We start from the raw sequence: 24479 nt of genomic DNA on the forward strand, positions 1-24479 counted from the left end.
CAAAGAAAAAACATGTTCTTCCAAAATTATTTTTGTCTTAAAATTTTAAGATGATTGCTTAAAATGTTACATGATTTGGCAAGAAAATGATTATATGATATATGATTATAAAGTTACTAGTGATTTAATATTATCACATATTAACAAATTACTTTTGTTTCATACTTAGAAATTTCCTCTTATTGTAAATATTTATGTTAACAGAATAAAAAGAAACTACCTGAAAAAGTACTTGTAAACTTCAAATCCAAGGTCATTGGAGACTCTGCTTCCTTTCTGTATATGACAATAGCTATTGACTTTGTTTAACTAAAAAACATTAAGATTAATTTATCTGATGTTCTTAGTGAATAAATATTGATTATTATGACATGATAAGACATTTCTCTTTATGTGTTTTTAAAAACACATCTTGCCTCATGAACTGGTCTAAGAGATTAGAAACAAAGGTATATTTTAACAGTGGCTCTTCCAAGAAAAACTGTAGGTTGTAAACCATTTACTTTGTTCCCAGCTGTCATTTCAGAACATAATTTTGTTAAACGGGAATTAAGGAATCACGAGGAATGCTCTAGACAGCTGGTAGAACACTAGGCTCAGTAGAGCCACTGTCCTTGTTAACACCTGGGTCTTCTGGGAAATTTAAATAGAGCAATAAAAAACATGATCATTTTAAGATTGAAAGAGTTAGTGACCTAGTCCACGTTTATTTATATAAATATTATGACCAGTTAGGAGCAGTTAGATGAGTTTCTCAGTGGTCTAAATGTAGCAGCCTCCTAGACCAGGCCAAACACTCTGACCCCTCCAGGGGATTCACTCCTGTCTCCATTCACATTATGTCAATGGTTTAATATATGTGGGAGATATATAAGAACCCATAAGTGGTTTAATTTTTGTAGAAAATATTTACTTATTGATAGAATGAAAACACAGCCTTTATTCCCTGATTCCACACACACACACACGCAAAATGAATAAACAAATAAGTAGAAAAAGAAGAAACAAAAGAAGAAAGACCCATCTGATTACCTGAGGAGGAAGGGGAGTAGTGATCAAATCAATAACATTAAATTCTAAAATGTCAAACACATCTCAGTGGGCTTGCTTTCATAGTTAATGATATTTGAGAATACCACATTTGCTTCTTGAAATTATTATTGGATTCATGGATCCCAACAGGCTGATGACAAGAGGCTATCTGAAATTGGAGTTCACACTTTTCTGAGCATTGTTACACCATCTTAGCCCTTCCTGCCTGCTGCTTTCTTGGTTACAACACTTGTGGCTGAGTTCTTATTTCACCCTTCTTACTACTAATTCTGTTGCAAAGGTAGCTTATTAACCTGTGATAAAATCATTATGGTTAACCATAAGACGAAACAGCTCTCCTATCAAGGAACTGCAACCTACAGATAAACAAAGTATTCAATAATCAGTAAGGTCATGGCAATTATGACTTACATTAGGTCTTACATTATGATTCTAACCAGTGCTCTTCTAACTGTGATGTGCTAGAATTCCTCTTGGAAATTGTTAGGAAATAATTATGTTTAAAAAGGGGGGAAAAAAGAGGCAGAAACACTATAATATGTGGTATTTGCTAAATAACTCTGAAAATAAGCTTTAGATTCAGATTATATATATAATGTAAAATGTATTTGAAATATACTATATGCATTTATTGTTATATATGCTAGATATATCTATAATTATATGCAATATATTGTATCTATCTACCTATCCATCTATCATCTATCTACCTAGTGTTACACGTAAATACTTTCTGTTTAAAAACTAAAGAAAACCTCCACCTAATTTTACAGAATTAAGTTAAAAATCCTAATAAATTTAAAATATCAAGAACAAAAAGTTTTACATAATGTAAAATAGTCAAAATAACTGTAAAACCATATTTGAAATATCTTAACAATTTGTCATATTCATTAGTTTATTTTACTTTATCAAGTGATAAAATGATCTATTGCAAGCAGTTATTGAAAGTATCTAAAACAATAGGCAAATATTACATTGTTTGCTTGGTACTTGCTTCTACTTCTGCTGTGTAAAAGCCTAGCTTACTTTTCTATGGTTAGAGATGCTTATTTCCCTTGGGGTCACTATGCTGGAAATGAGTTCCATATTCATGGTCTGAAAACTTTCAGCCACACTGATTTTCATATATCCTGAGGCTGCAAACACCTCGTGACTGTTGGCTGCATTCTTCAGTCAAAGTGATGGTATTTACTGTCGCTACTGCCTGGCACCATCAAGCTCAGTGAGCATGAAAGCTGTCCATATCCAACCTGAAAATCACCTGTAGAGCCAGGGTAGATCTCCTTATTCCATGCATGTACAACTCAAACTACATGTTAGAACGTCAGTTATAAACGATTAACATCGGTTATACTGTTAACCTCCGAGCTTTCTCCTTTAGCATCTCTATTATGAGGGTAAAGTTAATGACTATTGGTCACTGCTATTTGTACAGCATCATTTTGGTGTCAACTAGACTATCTAGCTACTTAATAATATACAGAGAAAAGAGAATATATATATATATATATATGTATATATAAGTGAATTCATATATTAAAAGGGAATATTCAACATACATGATTTGAAAGTTACCTTAACAAAATTCTCAGATTGTTTTCATGGTATATTTCAGAAAATATATTTCTGAATGTATTAATTTACCAGATGTTTTTAACTGATATTTTTGCTACATTTGTGAATACTAGACAAAGAGTCAGGAGAAATGAGTTCTAATTCTGTGTATTTTTTTGTGTTTTTTTTGCGGTACGCGGGCCTCTCACTGCTGTGGCCTCTCCCGTTGCGGAGCACAGGCTCCGGACGCGCAGGCTCAGCAGCCATGGCTCACGGGCCCAGTCGCTCCGCGGCATGTGGGATCTTCTTGAACCGGGGTAAGAACGCGTGACCCTTGCACCGGCAGGTGGACTCTCAACCACTGCGCCACCAGGGAAGCCCTCTAATTCTGTTCTGCCGTCAACTAGTTACAGCAGCTTGAGCAATTAGCCTCTACAGGTTCAGCTTTCTCATTATAAAATGGAATAAGTTGAATGGATCAGTGGTTTTCAATCTGCGTTTTGAGACTCTGATGTGGGTGAATGCTGTCCTTAGGGGCTGGTGTGGAGCGAGAGAGGCTAGGACAGCTAAACCAGCAGGGCTCTGGGCTCCCCACCCTGCTCAGTAAGAGCACAACTGCTTTTCACTGCTTTATTTATTTACACACCCTAGGGAAATGTGATTGTATGAGAGTTTCTTATTTACAATTAACAAACAAAAATCTTTAAAATAACTGAGCCAAATAATCTAATGTTTAAGACAGTTTGGAGCAATAAAAGATGTAAAATGCTATGGGCTTTCTAATGTGCTAGAAAACTGAGTGTGAGAAAAGGAATTACGTATCATCCTTCTGCAATGTATCTTAGAAAAAGCCTGATGGGGCAAAATGCTTTTTAGTTCATGGTGTGCTTGTATTATTGTCATTTGACTTTCAGACCAAAAAGTAATTGTCCCAAACATCTAAACTATCTGTAGCAGAATTGCATTCATATTCTGACACCTTTATGTTGGTGACAGTTCCTCAGAAGTTTATGTTTTTTGTATTCTTAAGTACTATCTATGCCCTGGGGATAAAGTTTTGTGTAATAGATTATATCTCCAGTTGTCAAATTGAGTCAGTATGGAAAGCAGTATTGAAGATATAAGAATGTGCTGGAACAGTACACCTCAATGGCAGGTAAACTCTTCCCATCATAGCTATGTTATCAGTGAGGAATAAAATTCTGGTACTGGTAGCCTAAGCTCTTTTATTCTAGTTTTAAACTCTTTCTTTAAAAACAAACAAACAAAAAGTGCTGTTAAAAGTATGGGAACCCTTTGGAAAGGATCACAAATAGTTTCTGAAGGTAGGACATGCAATAAGAGAGCTACATTACCACAAATGGATTGCTAATAGAGACTACAGATGCAAAATAGCAGAGTAGACAAAGAGCTGAGATTATTTTGAAGAATATAATATGAATTTTATGAGTAGATTGACTAGAATATAGCAAATAAAAGTGGAAATTTGCGCTTAATGTCATTTTCTCATTTAGAATAGGCACTAAAATGCTAATTTGCTCTTTTATCACTAGCAAAAAGTATCTTTACATGAAAACAGTGACTAAATTTCTTAGCGACTTATATTTCCTTTAGAAAGTGTTTTAAAAGGTCAGCATAGTTTCATATATGCTCTATTAATATCCACATCTAATGTGTGGCTTTTCATATTCTTCACATATTTATATTAGATTTTCCCAAGTTAAAGAAATTGTGTTTTTCTAAAACAGTTCTGCCTTGAAACTATCACTCAATTTAACATATATTTCCATTGCTTTATTTCAGAATATATTCAATCAGATTCAACATTTATAACTTTTTAAAGAAATTGTTTTTAAATATTACATTAACTTTCTGTCAGAATAATACATATTATTTCATTTTAGATTTAAAGAACCAAGATAAATCATTTTCTCCAGCTGAAAGAAATAATGTTAACATAGTTTTGCTTGTTTGTTTTTAAGAATAAAGATGACCATATTCATGTCTAACCCTGAGTATCACTTTATCCAGTATTTGGAAGTCTTTATGTCTATGGTTAATTCTATAAGTCTTTAAAGATTAGACTAAGTACTTAAAATAATATTAAAAGAAAACGGACAATAAGTCAACAGGCAGAGCCCTTTATTCTTACAAGAACTGAACTCATTATGGATTTTCAATTTTTTTTCATTTTATTAGTGAAAAAATAATCTTTGTCCTTCTTCCTAGGATCATATGAGTAATGAATTAGAAAAAGACAACAATATAAGTGTTTTTAAAATTTTTATTCTTTTAGTGTGTATCTAAATTTTCAGGAATCAAAAAGTAAGTTTTATAAAGTAAGATGAATTTTGTGGCTAAGACAATCAAATATAATTACCTCAATATGTAAACACTTCATAATGGAGTCAGTCTAATGCTTCTTTCATTGGGATTTTCAATCCTCATTTATAGATCTAGTTTTAGTTGATTGTAAGGAAGGGCTATTTAAAGGAATTCTAAAATATAAATTTTCTTGTTAGGAAAATGAGATGACTGAATATCTAGAAATTATAAATAAAATATTTTCTGGACTACATATTAACAATTAATATCATATATATTCCATGATTTAACATCCATTCTTTCAGTCAAATATAAGATAGTATTCAAGATAGTGATAATTGGTGGACAAAACAGATTTGACTTTATATTTTACAAGTTAGAAAAATACACAATAAAATAAGTAAGTTATTTTAAAATATGGTAAGTACCAAGCATAAGATGGAACACGTATGTAACTAGTATACATAAAAAGTGTCATGAACAATAAAACAGTAATTGTGAGAAAGGGAAGTATACTGGAGGAAATGATCAAAGCTTCAGGTAGAATGTGGCATTTATTTTGACCTGGAGGGAGGAACCAAATTTCAAAAGTTGGGGCAGAGGTCACGGGAAGTAAGTGAAGATATTCCAGATGGCAGAATGCCAAAGAAGCAGGAATCCAATGCACAAGAGTAGTTTAGATTACCTGGAAAGGTCACAGGCAAGAGAACATTTTAGTTAAGTTACTGGTATCTGACTGTGAGTCAGATATCATATGAAGTCCTATCCTAAGGACTCATTTAATCCTCCACCCTCATCAGTCAGGTACCATTATTTCTGATGTTCCTTGAGATTAAGTAGCAGGCTTATTATTATTTAGCTAATAATTCATGGAGCTTGATTTTAAATCCTGGCTGTCTCTCATTAAATCCCTGCAATCTTACATACTGCAGTAAATCCTCAAGCTTTGTTTTTTCTTAAAAGGAGTTTTTCTTCTTCCCCAGTTGAAGGATATGTTTCATAGGGGTGGACTTTTAGGTTGGCAATTAATTTCTCTCAGTCCATTATCACATTGTTCTACTGGGTTCTTGCTTCCACTGTTGGGAAGTAAATTGTCAGACCTGATGTCCCTTTGAAAGTAAGTGTCTTTGTTCTTTGGCTGCTTTTAAGATTTACTCTTTCTTTCATTATCAGCAGTTTTACCCTAGATAGTGTTTTCTTTGTGCTTAATCCAGCATAGGTCTGGAGATCTTTCTAAATCTGTGGTTACTGTCTTCTGTTATCTTTGGACAATTCTCAGGCAGTAATTTTTTCAAATATTGCTCTTATCCAGTTTCTCTTCTCCCTCTTTAATATTTCAATTCTTTTTATTATTTCCCATATTTGACAGTTTTTTTTTTCTGACTTCTTTATTCTTTTGTCTTTATGTACTTCAGTCTGGATATTTACTACTAATCCTCTACTAAGATTTTATTAAAATAATGGAATAAATGATTAAATTTCAATTATTATTATTTCCAAATCACAGTATTTTTTTTGACTTTTTTATAGCAGGTTTCTAGTGAAATTCTCTATTTTGTGTTCTATATTCTCACATATATTAATCATAGTCATTTAAAAATATCCAGTAACACAATATCTGAATAATCTGTTCCTACTGTCTGATTTTCTCTTGAATTTTGGTCATCAACATTCTTTAATTTTTTATTGAATACCAGACATTTTGTTATCAAATATTGAAAAATTTCCTCTAATGTTAACTTCCTCCAAAGAACACTTCATTTCTCTGGCAGGACAACAGAGCACAGATCTATGACCTCAACTAAAATGTAGAGTGGGGTTTTAGCATGATCTGGGCTGGGAGTTTGGCTGGTTTGTTTTACTTCTAGACCTTGGGGTTTCCATGAAAGTGAAAAGTGTTTCGCAGGACCATTGCATCTTACAGGCCCTAAACTCCAACCTCGACCTTTCCTGGAACACAAGACTACTGAATCTTTGCTATTCACTTTAGCTGCTTTCTGCTTACATTGGGTAGTTTCACCCTAGGGAACAAATGTCTCCCAATGATTGCTCCTCAACATTTGGGATCATTTATTTGTTCTTCTCTTCATGGACCTCTCTCCTCAACAGAGTTGAATACATATATTTGTGTCTGTGTATATATATATATATATATACACAGACACAAATATATATATATATATTCATTCCAGGGAAATTGTTGCAAGCTCCAGCTGCTTCTATTTACCTGAATTTAAGAAAGCAAATGTCCTGGTATTAAAATCAAGAGCAAGAGTGATCTTACTTTAGTTTGCTTCCCTTCTCTCCAGAATTTACGAGATGCAATCTGTTTTGGTTGTTCTTTTCAGAATTCAATCATTGTTCTATGTATTTTACTCAGTTTCTCTAGTTGTTTTTGGCAAAATGAGGTTTGGCAGGATTTTTTTTTGTTGTTTGTTTGGTAAATAGCTTTTATTAATATAAGGACATTCCTGAAAAGTTCTCATTTGATAAGAGAATTTTTATGAATGTGTTTTGAATTATATAATGTTTTTTTCTGAATCTGAGATGGTCAAACCATTTTTTCCTTCTTTAATAGAGTTTCTTCTATTGAAACATACTTTTATTCCTGTAAGACAAAAACAAAAACAAATTACCTGCTCATAATAGAACAAATCTTGAAGACACTCTTAGATTCAATTACTTAAAATTATTTCTTTCAATTTTACTTTTTTTGATCACATAAGATTGACTGAGTTTGCATTTCTTGTTATATGCTTGCCAGATTTTGGTATCTAGACTTTACTAGTCTCAAAATTTAAGTTGGGTAGTTCCCCTGCTTTTCTGTTTTCTGCACCTATATGACATCAGAGAAGAATTAAAGATTTGGAAGCAATTTTATTTGTCTGTGTAAGCATAATATCAATCTCCATTTTTGGTGCATTTAAAAATGTTTACTTATTTAGTAAGATTTTCCACTATTTCTTGATCAATTTTCCTAATTTATTATCTGAAATTTGTCCATATCGTCTAAGCTTGTGTTTGTAATCGATACATTGCTGGATTCTCTTTCTCCTCCTCTTTCATCTTTGTTTTCCTAGTCTGATAATCTTTATCCTTCAGTACATTCATACAAAGAAGTAATGTAAAATAATAAATAATAGTAATGAAGAATTGTTCATAAAAGAAATAATGAAAAGTAAATACTTTTAAATAATAAAATAAAAATAACGAAATAATGAAAATTGTTCATACAGTAATTTCCTTACATATGAACATTCAAGTTTCAAACTTTCAAAGATGTGGATGTGCATTTGCATGTCCAGTTGCGTAAGTTAGTTCATGTGTCTGGCGTACTTTGTCACGTGCGTGGATCCTCTACAATTGGTTGTGCTTTTGTGTACTTTACTGTATACTTTACTGTGTAGGGTACAGTAGTACACTATCTTTATTTCAAGCCCAGGACGTACAGAAGCAAGTGTAAAAGCAGCAGTGATGTAGCTGGTACTGCTAAGAAGTGCCAGCTGTTGTGATGTACTACTGTACTTTTCAAGGTACCATACTGTAAGACTAAAAATGTTTTCTTTATTTTTGTGTTTGTTTTTTATGTATTATTTGTATAAAAAGTATTATAAACTTATTACAGTACAGTACTATGTAGCTGACTGTGTTAGTTGGTACCTAGGCTAACTTTGTTGGACTTAATGAACGCACTCTCAGAACAGAACTCATTCGTATGTAGGGGTCTTACTATACAAAGAAATAATGTAGAGATGGATAATTCTGTTCAAGTGCAGTACTTGTTGTGTGTTGTACTTTGACCTTGTCAGATCTAGTCTGGCAAGCCTGGAAGGAATGGTTGCTATTGATTAGTGGTGATTATTGGTCACTAGGCCAAGCATGTCATTACTAGGCCAAGCCAAATCATTACTGCATGCAATGCTCAAAATAAGCATATGAAGTAGACATTATTGGTACTTTATGTATAAATGCACCTGAGGCTTAGATAACTTAAATAGTTTACTTAGATAAATTAAGTAGGTTAGCAGATGTGTTAGGCAGAATTATAAAATGGCCCCAAGATCTCCACCTCCTAGTGCACATGTCCTGTAAAACCTACTCTCCTTGAGCATAAGTAAGACCTGTGAAAATAGTGGGATAGTACTACCATTTATGTTACTTTATATGGAAAAAGAGATTTTACAGGTGTGACTAAGGTCCCTAATCAGCTGACTCTGATTTATCAAATGTAAGATTATCTCGGGTGTGCCTGACCTAATTAGATGGGTCCTTAAAGGAGACAAGACACAGAAGCAGGTGCTCCCCTGTTGGCCTTGAAGGAGCAAGCCACCCCACTGTGCTTTGAGAAGACAAGGCCATGTGCCAAGGATGTGACACCATCTGGATCTGAGAGCCATCCATGCCTGGCAACTAGCAAGCGACCAGACCCAAGTCCTAGGGCCACAATGCAATAAATTTTACTGACAACCACTGTTTGGAAAAGGAACCCAAGCCTCAGATGAGATCATAACCCCAGTCAATACCTTGTTTTAGCCCGGTGAGACTTTAAGCAAAGGACTTGACTCACCTGTGTCTGGACATATGAACCACAGAAAATGTGAGACAGCAAATTTATGTTTAAAGCTGCTAAATTTGTGGTAATTTTCTACACAGCAAGAGAAATTCAATACTCCATACATGTCTGGATATTTAATAAGCCACAAAGCTGGTGTTCAAATGTCATCTCTCAGACTTCAAAATTTATATTCAGAATTATGCTAACCTTCTTACATTTGTATATTTGTCACTGATCACAAGGATTTAAAATATCTAGCTCATGGCCTGAAAAACTAAACTACTACTACATAGTTACATGCAGAATATTATATAGAGTGTGTTATATATGTAGTTATTATACCTACCAAACTTGACCACTTTGTCTTCTGTCTCACTGGCTGTGTAGTTCACTGAGTTGGATCTGTGTCATCTTTTATCATCTTCTGTCTTTCCTGTCTCCTACTCACTATGTATTTTCAAACTATGAAAACTTTTTTATCTGAATTTGGCCGGAAGACAAATGTCTACTTTGCATTAAGAGGTAAAAACAATGTGACACCAACCTCACAAATTATACAAACTTTTACTCGTTTTAGTAAACATATTTAAATACATTTTCCTCCTCAGGAAAAGTAACTCAAAATATTATTATATGATTATGGAATGTCAAGGTAATATGGCTTAAAAGTAGTGTGTCAGCTTTATTATTTTAAGTTACTGGAATTAATTAACTTTATAGTGTTGATCGGGAAAGTGCTTTGCACTAAGAATATCTAAGTTCAGGATAATGCTTCTGAATCAAGTAAGAAACAGATGAATAGAAATACTTGAACTATGGGTTAATTCTACTTAATATTCTGCTCTCTGCAACATTTGTATTTTTTTCATGTTTAATATTAGAAAAATGTCTATTTCCTTGATCACTTTGTTTCTGTTTCATACAGATTCCATCATATCTGGAGATCACTGCTTTGGTACCTGACACTTTAGTGATAATTATCATTAAATGCATGGCAATTTTCTACTCATTATTAAATCATCAAGAATACCAATAAGAAATATATGGCTTTAATGGCAAAGAAATTTGTTTGGCTTTTTTGCTCACTCACTGAATTTGTTTCAAATTACTACTGATACGTCAAAATAAAAACCAGCAGTATACTCATGCATTTGTCTTAACAGAAACAATTAACACCCCTTTGAAGGTGAATTGCCAGAAATAACTAAAGGGCACCTCACATGGTCCACGGGTTATGGACACCCATCCTGCATCCTGATCTGCCCTCCTGTCTATCACTAGGTTGGGTCATGGTCCCCCATTCACTACAGCAGATGCTTAGTCTTGCCTGTTACAGAATTGCTTCCATTTCAAATAGCATATGCATAAAACAAAATATGATCACTACCTTCAATTTTCATGTAAATCCTCTTTGTAACACTTACACAAAAGAGAAGGAAAAAGAAATATGCTAAATGCAGTCAATGAAAACTTTCTGAATACTGCCAAACTCTGAGGAAGTTCACAATGATAGAGGCAGAACACAGGAAAAAATTGCTGCTGAAATCCAGCAGACCATAAGTACTGAGAATGAGAACTCTGAGTGGAGAATGAACACATGTTCAGGAGTAAAATCTGGTCTTGGTATGGCCACTCTCATCCCTCTGCTTTTCACAAGCAGCTGAAAACTAAAGCTGGGACCTCAGTGGAGCTACTCATACATTTGGATTATTGTAACCTAAATGCATCTACATTGAGCATGAATGTATGTGTTTCTCTGGTGAAAAAATTTAGTTGACTGGAATGTTTGAACTTTATGAACTTTCTGTCTACCTATAGTAAAGGTATAGAATCTTTGTGAAGTCTGTTTTGTGTACTAACTTCATATTTTACATTATTTTTCCTATCATTGTTTCCATTGTTCAATCAACAGGTATTAAGCGTCCACTGGTGCCAGGCCTTCTCAAGGTACTGGAATGTATTACACCAGAACATGTTTTCCCATCTCAGAGAGCCCCTGCTCTTGTGTGTCCACAGAACTACGTAGACTCAACTCCATTCCCAAGTGAAAAGTTGGGCTGGCATCACCTGACACAGCTCTGTCCATTAGAAATGTAACAAAAATCTATGTGTGTTCAGTAAATTTTATAGCAGCCACATTAAAAAAAAGTTCAAAGAAACAGATGAAATTAATATTAATAATACAATCGTGTGTTTAACTCTTTATATCCAAATTATTACCATTACAACATGTAATAAAATTATTAGTGAGATACTTTATATTCTTTTTTAATATTAACTTTTCCAAATCCAGTGTGTATTTTATACTTACAGCCTCATTTGGGACCAGGCACATTTCAATGCCCTATAACCACAGGTGGTCAGTGGCTACTGGTACTGAACAGAGAAGATCAAGATAACACCTAACATTGATGCTACAATTTTTCGTATTTCTAAATCTAGAATTGCTAAACCTTAGAACCCAAATTCTAACTTTTTGAAAAGAGCTCTAGTCTTCAAAATTATTTTTAATGTATAAATCACTGTCCCACCATAATTTGAAGTGTCTTTTGGGTTGTTTTTCTATTTGCCCAATCAGGAAAAGCAATTTTGCTTCCAGTATTTTGAATATTGTTATAGACCAATTCGATTTTTCAGAAAAATAATATGTAAAGTTTTACAATTTCAATAAATGAACAATACTGCACTTACATAAGTTAATTATTTGTAAGTAATATCACAAAGCTGTCAGAAGGTTTATTTTGTTGTACTTATTTTTTTAACTCATGAGCTAGTTGTCAAGTACCACATTTAGTTATTTAGTTTTACACAATCACTAGTCTTCATATTACTAATACACTACTTTTATATTAACATTTAACAAGACCAATAGCTCTGTATTGTGAGCTTGACACATAAATATTAACTTTTACTGAATTAGATACCAAAAGAATACCATTCACATAGTTTTTAAACTGCGGTGAAGTAATTTTTGACAAGTATTGACATTCTATAAAAATTGAAAAAAATCATAAATTGACAGAGATCAAAATAACCAAGAGTAATAAGAAATGACCTAAAGGTTGTATAATTTTCATATTCCCTTAGAACCACCAACGCATGTGCCTTTCTGGTTGGGAAAGATATTTTTGTGAACAAGAATTCAATGACTGCAAAAAGAATCCCTGTAAGAACAATTCCACCTGTATTGACCTTGACAATTTCTATCGGTGAGTAATATATTCACTGTTTCTTTACAAAATTACTTGGAATTCACGATGTCTTTGGGATATATCCAGACATTGTTTTCACTTTACATCAATTAATTAAAATAATGGTATTAAGGTGAAGAGCCATTTCCTGAAAAGATAGTGTCACGTTCATTTAAAATTTGCAAATACCAAAGTGCAGATGTCCAGTCGAAAAAGGAATAAACAAATTTTAACTTGGAAATGCAATGTCCAGATGTGGCTCATCTTACGAATACCTTTATTTCTTCAAAACACGCTTTTGTCATTTCAGCATTGTTTCGGGTCATTCCATTCAAAATCAGTGCCACAATACGTGTCCTTAGTGGGTCTACTAAATTAAATTAAAATTATTTCTTATAAATTAATCATGAGTTTGGATTATTTTAGTCAAATTATTGGTAAATTTTACAACATTTACTATCCACATGTTCCATACTACAATTATATATATATATATATATATATATATATATATATATATATATATATATATATATATAAATTTTTAAACATCTTTATTGGGGTATAATCACTTTACAATGGTGTGTTAGTTTCTGCTTTATAACAAAGTGAATCAGTTATACATATATTCCCATATCTCTTCCCTCTTGCGTCTCTCTCCCTCCAACCCTCCCTATCCCACCCCTCCAGGTGGTCACAAAGCACCGAGCCGATATCCCTGTGCCATGCGGCTGCTTCATACTAGCTATCTACCTTATGTTTGTTAGTATATATATGTCCATGACTCTCTCTTGCCCTGTCACAGCTCACCCTTCCCCCTCCCCATATCCTCAAGTCCTTTCTCCAGTAGATCTGTGTCTTTATTCCTGTCTTACCCCTAGGTTCTTCATGACATTTTTTTTCCTTTCTTAACCTCCATATATATGTGTTAGCATATGGTATTTGTCTTTCTCTTTCTGACTTACTTCACTCTGTATGACAGACTCTAGGTCTATCCACCTCATTACAAATAGCTCCATTTCGTTTCTTTTTATGGCTGAGTAATATTCCATTGTATATATGTGCCACATCTTCTTTATCCATTCATCCGATGATGGGCACTTATGTTGTTTCCATCTCCAGGCTATTGTAAATAGAGCTGCAATGAACATTTTGGTACATGACTCTTTTTGAATTTTGGTTTTCTCAGGGTATATGCTCAGTAGTGGGATTGCTGGGTCATATGGTAGTTCTATTTGTAGTTTTATAAGGAACCTCCATACTGTTATCCATAGTAGCTGTACCAATTCACATTCTCACCAGCAGTGCCAGAGTGTTCCCTTTTCTCCACACCCTCTCCAGCATTTATTGTTTCTAGATTTTTTGATGATGGCCATTCTGACTGGTGTGAGATGATATCTCATTGTGGTTTTGATTTGCATTTCTCTAATGATTAATGATGTTGAGCATTCTTTCATGTGTTTGTTGGCAGTCTGTATATCTTCTTTGGAGAAATGTCTATTTAGGTCTTCAGCCCATTTTTGGATTGGGTTTTTTGTTTCTTTGTTATTGAGCTGCATGAGCTGCTTGTAAATTTTGGAGATTAATCCATTGTCAGTTGCTTCATTTGCAAATATTTTCCCCCATTCTGAGGGTTGTCTTTTGGTCTTGTTTATGGTTTCCTTTGCTGTCCAAAAGCTTTTAAGTTGCATCAGCTCCCATTCGTTTATTTTTGTTTTCATTTCCATTTCTCTAGGAGGTGGGTCAAAAAGGATCTTGCTGTGATTTATGTCATAGAGTGTTCTGCCTATGTTTTCCTCTAAGAGTTTGATAGTTTCTGGCCTTACATTTAGGTCTTTGATCCATTTTGAGCTTATTTTTGTGTATGGTGTTAGGGAGTGATCTAATCTCATACTTTTACATGTACCTGTCCTGTTTTCCCAGCACCACTTATTGAAGAGGCTGTCCTTTCTCCACTGTACATTCCTGCCACCTTTAGCAAAGATAAGGTGTCCATATGTGTGTGGGTTTATCTCTGGGCTTTCTATCCTGTTCCATTGATCTATATTTCTGTTTTTGTGCCAGTACCATACTGTCTTGATTACTGTAGCTGTGTAGTATAGTCTGAAGTCAGGGAGCGTGATTCCTCCAGCTCCGTTTTTCGTTCTCAAGATTGCTTTGGCTATTCGGGGTCTTTTGTGTTTCCATACAAATTGCGAAATTTTTTGTTCTAGTTCTGTGAAAAATGCCAGTGGTAGTTTGATAGGGATTGCATTGAATCTATAGATTGCTTTGGGTAGTAGAGTCATTTTCACAATGTTGATTCTTCCAATCCAAGAACATGTTATATCTCTCCATCTATTTGTATCATCTTTAATTTCTTTCATCAGTGTCATAATTTTTCTGCATACAGGTTTTTTATCTCCTTAGGTAGGTTTATTCCTAAATATTTTATTCTTTTTGTTGCAATGGTAAATGGGAGTGTTTTCTTGTTTTCACTTTCAGATTTTTCATCATTAGTTTATAGGAATGCCAGAGATTTCTGTGCATTAATTTTGTATCCTGCTACTTTACCAAATTCATTGATTAGATCTAGTAGTTTTCTGGTAGCATCTTTAGGACATCTGCACTTTGGTATCATGTCATCTGCAAACAGTTTTACTTCTTCTTTTCTGATTTGGATTCCTTTTATCTCCTTTTCTTCTCTGATTGCTGTGGCTAAAACTTCCAAAACTATGTTGAATAAGAGTGGTGAGAGTGGGCAACCTTGTCTTGTTCCTGATCTTAGTGGAAATGCTTTCAGTTTTTCACCATTGAGGATGATGTTGACTGTGGGCTTGTCACATATGGCCTTTATTATGTTGAGGAAAGTTCCCTCTATGCCTACTTTCTGCAGGGTTTTTATCAAAAATTGGTGTTGAATTTTATCAAAAGCTTTCTCTGCATCTATTGAGATGATCATATGTTTTTTTTCCTTCAATTTGTTAATATGGTTCATCACATTGATAGATTTGCGTATATTGAAACATCCTTGCATTCCTGGAATAAACCCCACTTGATCATGGTGTATGATCCTTTTACTGTGCTGTTGGATTCTGTTTGCTAGTATTTTGTTGAGGATTTTTGCATCTATGTTCATCAGTGATATTGGTCTGTAGTTTTCTTTCTTTGTGACATCCTTTTCTGGTTTTGGTATCAAGGTGATGGTGGCCTCGTAGAAGGAATTTGGGGGTGTTCCACCCTCTGCTATATTTTGGAAGAGTTTGAGAAGGATAGGTGTTAGCTCTTCTCTAAATGTTTGATAGAATTCGCCTGTGAAGGCTTCTGGTCCTGGGCTTTTGTTTGTTGGAAGATTTTTAATCACAGTTTCAATTTCAGTGCTTGTGATTGGTCTGTTCATATTTTTTATTTCTTCCTGATTCAGTCTTGGCAGGTTGTGCATTTCTAAGAATTTGTCCATTTCTTCCAGGTTGTCCATTTTATTGGCATAGAGTTGCTTGTAGTAATCTCTCATGATGTTTTGTATTTCTGCAGTGTCAGTTGTTACTTCTTTTTCATTTCTAATTCTATTGATTTGAGTCTTCTCCCTTTTTTTCTTAATGAGTCCGGCTAATGGTTTATCAATTTTGTTTATCTTCTCAAAGAACCAGCTTTTAGTTTTATTGATCTTTGCTATTGTTTCCTTCGTTTCTTTTTCATTTATTACTGATCTGATTTTTATGATTTCTTTCCTTCTGCTCACTTTGGGGTTTTTTTTGTTCTTCTTTCTCTAATTGCTTGAGGTGCAAGGTTAGGTTGTTTATTCAAGATGTTTACTGCTTCTTAAGGTGGGCTTGTATTTCTATAAACTTCCCCCTTAAAACTGCTTTTGCTGCATCCCATAGGTTTTGGGTCGTGGTGTCTCCATTGTCATTTGTTTCTAGGTATTTTTTTGTTTCCTCTTTGATTTCTTGAGTGATCACTTCATTATTAAGTAGTTTATTGTTTAGCCTCCATGTGTTTGTATTTTTTACAGATCTTTTCCTGTAATTGATATCTAGTCTCATGGCATTGTGGTCAGAAAACATACTTGATACAATTTCAATTTTCTTAAATTTACCAAGGATTGATTTGTGATCCAAGATATGATCTATCCTGGAAAAGGTTCCATGAGCACTTGAGAAAAATGTGTATTCTGTTGTTTTTGGATGGAGTGTCCTATAAATATCAATTAAGTCCATCTTGTTTAATGTATCATTTAAAGCTTGTGTTTCCTTATTTATTTTCATTTTGGATGATCTGTCCATTGGTGAAATTGGGGTGTTAAAGTCCCCTACTATGAATGTGTTACTGTCAGTTTCACCTTTATGGCTGTTAGTATTTGCCTTATGTACTGAGGTGCTCCTATGTTGGGTGCATAAATAATTATAATTGTTATATCTTCTTCTTGGATCGATCCCTTGATCATTATGTAGTGTCCTTCTTTGTCTCTTCTAATAGTCTTTATTTTATAGTCTATTTTGTCTGATATGAGAATTGCTACTCCAGCTTTCTTTTGGTTTCCATTTGCATTGAATATCTTTTTTCCATTCCCTTACTTTCAGTCTGTATGTGTCGCTAGGTCTGAAGTGGGTCGCTTGTAGACATCATATATAAGGGTCTTGCTTTAGTATCCATTCAGCCAATCTGTGTCTTTTGGTGGGAGCATTTAGTCCATTTACATTTAAGGTAATTATCGATATGTATGTTCCTATTCCCATTTTCTAAATTGTTTTGGGTTCATTATTATAGGTCTTTTCCTTCTCTTGTGTTTCTTGTCTAGTGAAGTTCCCTTAACATTTGTTGTAAAGCTGGTTTGTTTGGTGGTGCTGAACTCTCTCAGCTTTTGCTTGTCTGTAAAGGTTTTAATTTCTCCATCAAATCTGAATGAGATGCTTGCTGGGTAGAGTAATCTTGGTTGCAGGTTTTTCTCCTTCATCACTTTCAGCATGTCCAGACACTCCCTTCTGGCTTGTAGGGTTTCTGCTGAGAGATCAGCTGGTAATCTTATGGGGATTCCCTTGTGTGTTATTTGTTGTTTTTCCCTTGCTGCTTTTAATATGCTTTCTTTGTATTTAATTTTTGACAGTTTGATTAATATGTGTCTTGGCATATTTCTCCTTGGATTTATCCTGTATGGGACTCTCCATGCTTCCTGGACTTGATTAACTATTTCCTTTCCCATATTAGGGAAGTTTTCAACTATAATCTCTTCAAATATTTTCTCAGTCCCTTTCTTTTTCTCTTCTTCTTCTGGAACCCCTATAATTCGAATGTTGATGCGTTAAATGTTGTCCCAGAGGTCTCTGAGACTGTCCTCAGTTCTTTTCATTCTTTTTTCTTTATTCTGCTCTGCAGTAGTTATTTCCACTATTTTATATTCCAGGTCACTTATCCGTTCTTCTGCCTCAGTTATTCTGCTATTGATCCCATCTAGAGTACTTTTAATTTCATTTATTGTGTTGTTCATCGTTGTTTGTTTCATCTTTATTTCTTCTAGGTCCTTGTTAACTGTTTCTTGCATTTTGTCCATTCTATTTCCAAGATTTTGGATCATCCTTACTATCATTATTCTGAATTCTTTTTCAGGTAGACTGCCTATTTCCTCCTCATTTGTTAGGTCTGGGGCATTTTTATCTTGCTCCTTTATCTGCTGTGTGTTTTTCTGTCTTCTCATTTTGCTTATCTTACTGTGTTTGGGGTCTCCTTTTTGCAGGCTGCAGGTTCGTAGTTCCCGCTGTTTTTGATGTCTGTCTCCAGTGGCTAAGTTTGGTTCAGTGGGTTGTGTAGGCTTCCTGGTGGAGAGGACTAGTGTCTGTGTTGTGGTGGATGAGGCTGGATCTTGTCTCTCTAGTGGGCAGGTCCACATCTGGTGGTGTGTTTTGGGGTGTCTGTGGCCTTATTATGATTTTAGGCAGCCTCTCTGCTAATGGGTGGGGTTGTGTTCCTGTTTTGCTAGTTGTTTCGCATAGTTTGTCCAGCACTGTAGCTTGCTGGTCGTTGAGTGAAGCTGGAGGTCTCTGGGAGATTTTCGCCATTTGATATTATGTGGAGCTGGGAGGTCTCTTGTTGAGCAGTGTCCTGAAGTTGGCTCTCCCACCTCAGAGGCAGAGCCCTGACTCCTGGCTGGAGCACCAAGAGCCTTTCATCCACACATCTCAGAATAAAAGGGAGAAAAAGTAGAGAGAATTAGTTGAAGTATGAAGAAAGAAAGAAAGAAAGTAGGGAAGGAAGGAATTAAAGAAGGAAGGAAGAAAGAAAGAAAGAAAGAAGCAAAGAAAGAAAGAAGGCCAGAAGGAAAGAAAGGAGGGAGGGAGGGAGGAAGGAGGGAAGGAAGGAAAAAAGACAGAAAGAAAGAAGATACAGTAAAATAAAATAAAGTATAATAAAGTTATTGAATTAAAAAATAATTATTTACCAAAAAAAAAAAAGGACAGATAGAACCTTAGGACAAATGTTGGAAGCAAAGCTATACAGACAAAATCTTACACAGAAGCATACACATACACCCTCACAAAAAGAGGTAAAGGGGAAAAAAATCATAAATATTGCTCTCAGAGACCACCTCCTCAATTTGGGATGATTCGTTGTCTAAAGGAGGGAAGGAAGGAAGGAAGGAAGGAAAGAAAGAAAGAAAGAAAGAAAGAAAGAAAGAAAGAAAGAAAGAAAGAGAGAAAGAAAGAAAGAAAGAAGGTAAAGTATAATAAAGTTATTAAAATTATTAAGAAAAAAAGTTAAGAAAAAAACCATGGACGGATAGAACCCTAGGACAAATGGTGGAAGCAAAGCTATACAGACAATATCTCACACAGAAGCATACACATTCACATTCACAAAAAGAGAAAAAGGGGAAAAAATCATAGATCTTGCTCTCGAAGCCCACCTCCTCAATTTGGGATGATTCGTTGTCTATTCATGTATTCCACAGATGCAGGGTACATCAAGTTGATTGTGGAGCCTTAATCCGCTGTTTCTGAGGCTGCTGGGAGAGATTTCCCTTTCTCTTCTTTGTTCTCACAGCTCCCAGGAGCTCAGCTTTAGATTTGGCCCTGCCTCTGCGAGTAGGTCGCTGGAGGGTGTCTGTTTTTTGCTCAGACAGGACGGGGTTAAGGGAGCCACTGATTCGGGGGGTCTGGCGCACTCAGGCCGGGGGAGGGAGGGGCACTGCATGCAGGGTGGGCCTGAGGCGGCAGAGGCCAGCGTGACGTTGCACCAGCCTGAGGCCCGCTGTGCGTTCTCCCGCGGAAGTTGTCCCTGGATCCCAGGAACCTGGCAGTGGTGGGCTGCAGAGGCTCCCCGGAATAGGGGTGTGGATAGTGACCTGGGCTCACACACAGGCCCCTTGGTGGCGGCAGCAGCAGCCTTAGCATCTCCCGCCTGTCTCTGGGGTCCGCGCTTTTAGCCGCAGCTCGCGCCCGTCTCTGGAGTTCCTTTAAGCAGCGCTCTTAAACCCCTCTCCTCGTGTACCAGGAAACAAAGAGGGAAGAAAAAGTCTCTTGCCTCTTCGGCAGGTGCAGACTTTTCCCCGGACTCCCTCCCGGCTAGCCGTGGTGCACTAACCCCTTCAGACTATATTCAAGCCGGCAACACCAGTCCTCTCCCTGTGCTCCGACTGAAACCCGAGCCTCAGCTCGCAGCCCCGCCCGCCCCAGCGGGTGAGCAGACAAGCTTCTCGGGCTGGTGAGTGCCTGTCGGCACGGATCCTCTGTGTGGGAATCTCCCCGCTTTGCCCTCCGCACCCCTGTTGCTGTGCACTCCTCCGCGGCTCTGAAGCTCCCCCCTCCGCCTCCCGCAGTCTCCGCCCGTGAAGGGGCTTCCTAGTGTGTGGAAACTTTTCCTCCTTCACTGCTCCCTCCCACTGGTGCTGGTGCTGTCCCTATTCTTTTGTCTCTGTTTTTTCTTATTTTCTTTTGCCCTACCCAGGTACGTGGGGAGTTTCTTGCCTTTTGGGAGGTCTGAGGTCTTCTACCAGCCTTCAGTAGGTGTTCTGTAGTAGTTGTTCCACGTGTAGATGTATTTCTGGTGTATCTGTGGGGAGGAAGGTGATCTCCACGTCTTAATCTTCCGCCATCTTCAAGGTCCCCCTACAATTCTATTATTAACTGATTTTTAGATGAGAAGTTTGAAGAAACTAAATAGAAATTCTGAGTAGCCACTGCTATTATTCCAAAACTTTAATAACCAAATATATAGTTGTAAATAGTTTTTAACTTTTGACTTCTTTGGTGTGTGCACTAGGTCCCTTAAGCAGATGCAAAATCAGGCGTACTATAACTACAAAGATGTTCTTATCACACAAGCAGAATAATTGAATACAAATATAGTTATATAATTATATTTCCAGGGATAAATCAAAGTGGTTTCAGGACGTCCTCTAAAATAACTCATAAACTGTCTTTGTCTTGTGATTAAAATTGAGAATTCTGAATCATCTCAAGCATGTAAGAGTTTTTGCAACTGTTCTTCATGTTTAGTGACTGAAATGGGAAGTAAGACTTAAACTAGTCAACAGTAGGCACTTTATTTCATTGTAAGGGAATTCTGAAATAGCTGGCATTTCAATAGCTGTTAGAAAAATAATGAATAACTTCTGTAATATAGGAAAACTCCCAATGACAATAGTTGACATTAGTTTAAAATACAAAAATGTAAAAACCCAGAGTTATTTTTGTGATATTATATCAATTATTAAGATTGATATATTATTACAAATTAATATTTACTGCCTATCCATCTATGTAGTGGGAGAAAGAATCAACTTTTGTTAGGCTATTGAAAAAAACTTTTCATAATTATCCATTTATTTTATTTTTCTTAAATAGCTCTATTAATTATAACCTACAATATATAAAATGAATTTTCCAGGATAGTTTTCAGACTCTGAGATATCCTTTTAAACATTCAGCTCTCAAGTTCCTGAAGATAATTAGTTTATGCATTTGTGTATGTGTATGTGACACGTAATTTTGGGATGGCTTAAGAAAGTGGGGTTTTGGCCTGGATGGGATATTGTCAGGAGGTGGGAAGCATTCTGTGATTGGGTTTATAATGAATCTCATGTAGAAGGATGGAAAACTAGACAGAGGGGGGAACCAACATGTTTACAGAGGCAGCGATCCTTCTTAATAGCCATTTTAGGGGAAAGTTTGCCATTCTTGTGGTTTAGATAATGTTCATGTTTTTGTTTGTATTCAGATATGTTTGTGGGGTAGGCTTATTTACTTATTTATTTTGTGGTACGCGGGCCTCTCACTATTGTGGCCTCTCCCATTGAGGAGCACAGGCTCGGGACGCGCAGGCTCAGCGGCCATGGCTCATGGGCGCAGCTGCTCCGCGGCATGTGGGATCTTCCCGAACTGGGGCATGAACCCGTGTCCCCTGCATCGGCAGGCGGACTCTCAACCACTGCGCCACCAGGGAAACCCTAGGCTTATTTTTGTTATGATTCATCAGGGTCACAGAGTAGCCTTGTCTCATTTTGATGTTCTTTGAAATTGTCTATTGAAGTGTTCAACAGGAGAACAGCAACATGTAGCTGTTAAACCTAGCTTCTAGTTCCTGGCCAGCTCCTAGGAATTCTGGATTTAGTTGCTGCTTTCTCTTTCCTGAAATATATTCTCATTGATTGTGGGGGGGGGACAGAAATACATATATGTGCGTGTGAAATATATCACTTATTTGCATAAAATATGTTATCCTCATAACGTCAATCAAACAGAATGAGAAGACACAAGTATTAATTTATTATCCAGCATGATGGTACTTTTATTTAGATTAAAACACTGCCATTTGATTAAGAGGCCCTAAAGATGTAAAACAAAACAAGCAACAAAGTCTAGAAGGCTTAATTAAAATACACTTTATTTTAATATTCATGAGACATAATCAGTCTTTCTAGAAACTCTGACACCACTAGTTGTGAACTCTTAATGACAAATTTATAAACGTGTCAGAAGAGTTTGCCTCTTAAATTAACACAAACACTCTTAGTCACTTTATCATGCTTCAGATTTTTCAAAGATTACTGATTGTATTTCCAAGATGTAAGGTTGCATTTTTTTCTTGGTATAAAAATAAAAGTCCAGATGAAGTAAGCTTTCTGAATGTGCTTCTTCTTTTTGATTTTAAACCTGAAAATGTATTAATACAAATGTTCATGTTATATTAACATTGGCTTTACTAGTTTGTAAGGGGAAGAAAACATTCAATAAATACACTATCAATGAGGTGACCATAATTAGTATATGTGTTATATAAATATGATGACTCACTATTTAGGAATTACCAAGTTATCTTTTGTATAATTTATTGAGGTATGCAATTCACCCTTTTAATGTGTACAATTCAGGAGTTTTTAATATATTCACAGAAAAGTAAAAGCATTACCACAATCTTATTTTAGAACATTTTCATCACCCCAAAAGAAACCCATACCTATTAGCAGTCCCTCCGCATTTTCCCCCTCCCCTCTAGGCCCTGAAAATGACTAATCTGTTTTCTGTCTCTATGGATTTGCTTGCTCTGAATATTTCATACAAATGGAATCATGCAGTATGTGGTCTTTTGTGACTGATTCATCACACTTAGCATAATGTTTTCAAGGTTTACGTCACAGTACTTCTTTCCTTTTTATAGTCAATAATATTACATCATAAGGTTATAATACATTTGTTTATCTATTCTTCATTTGACAGACATTTAGGTTGTCTACTTTTTGACTAGTATGCCCAAGTATGTGTATGCACATATTTTTCCAATTCTTTGAGTGTATAACTAGCATTAGAATTGTTGGATTATGTGATAACTCTATGTTCAACTTTTAGAGGAAAGTTCCAAACACTTGTCTAAGTAAATGCACTATTTTACAATCCCACCAGCAATGTGTGAGGGTGTCAATTTCTCCACATCCTTGTCAGTACTTGTTAATGTCTTTTAATTTCTGATTCCAGTCATTTGAATCTTCTCTATTTTTCTCCTGGTCAATCTAGTTTAATGTCTTTTGACAGAACAAACTTTGAATTTCATTGCTTTTATATATTTCTTTTTATTCTCTATTTCATTAATCTCATCATTTCCTTCTTCTGGCTGTGGGTTTAGTTTTATTTTTCCAGGTGGATGGTTTCATTATTGATTTAAAAATCTGTACTTTTTAAATACCAGTATTTACAAATATAAATTTTGCTCTAAGCACTGCTTTAGCTGCACCTTATAATTTTTTGGTGTTTTCTGTGTTTATTTTTATTCATCTCAGAATATTTTCTGATTTCCCATGTGATTTCATCTTCAGCTCACTGGTTATTTAGGAGTGTGACATTTAATTTCCACATATTTGTGAATTCTTCAGATTTCCTTCTGATTTTAACTTCTACATTTATTGTGGTCAGAAAACATATTTTATAAGGGTTTTCCTGAAGCTTGTTTCATGACCTAACACATGGTCTATAATGGAGAATGTTCTATACCTACTTGTGAAGAACTTGTATTCTGCTGTGGTTGGGTAGATGTTCCATAGTCTGTCTTTTAGTCCTGGTTGGTTTACTTTGTTGATGTAGTCCTATATATCCTTGTCGTCTCCTGCCAATTTGTTCTATTCATTATAGAAATTGGATATTGAAGTTTACAATTACTATTATTGAATTGTTTATTTACCCTTTCAATCTGTTACTCTTTGATTCATTTAACTGGGGCTCTGCTTTCAGGTGTGTACACGATAGTAATTGTTAGATCTTACTGATAGATATAAATATAAATGTTCTTGTCTCGCATAACATGCTTTTGTCTTAAAGTCTATTTTGCCTGAT

The 24479-nt window shown here is 35.4% G+C and overlaps 1 protein-coding gene across 1 annotated transcript in view; it reads left to right on the plus strand.

Moving 5' to 3' along the window:
• EYS (eyes shut homolog) overlaps positions 1-24479 on the plus strand; it is a 1660061-nt gene that overhangs the window by 449974 nt on the left and 1185608 nt on the right. The window contains 1 exon segment of the mRNA XM_065888819.1: positions 12578-12699. Within this exon segment, the coding sequence (XP_065744891.1) occupies positions 12578-12699 (122 nt within the window).

The sequence above is a fragment of the Phocoena phocoena genome, chromosome 12 (assembly GCF_963924675.1).
Source record: "Phocoena phocoena chromosome 12, mPhoPho1.1, whole genome shotgun sequence".
Lineage (NCBI taxonomy): Eukaryota > Metazoa > Chordata > Mammalia > Artiodactyla > Phocoenidae > Phocoena > Phocoena phocoena.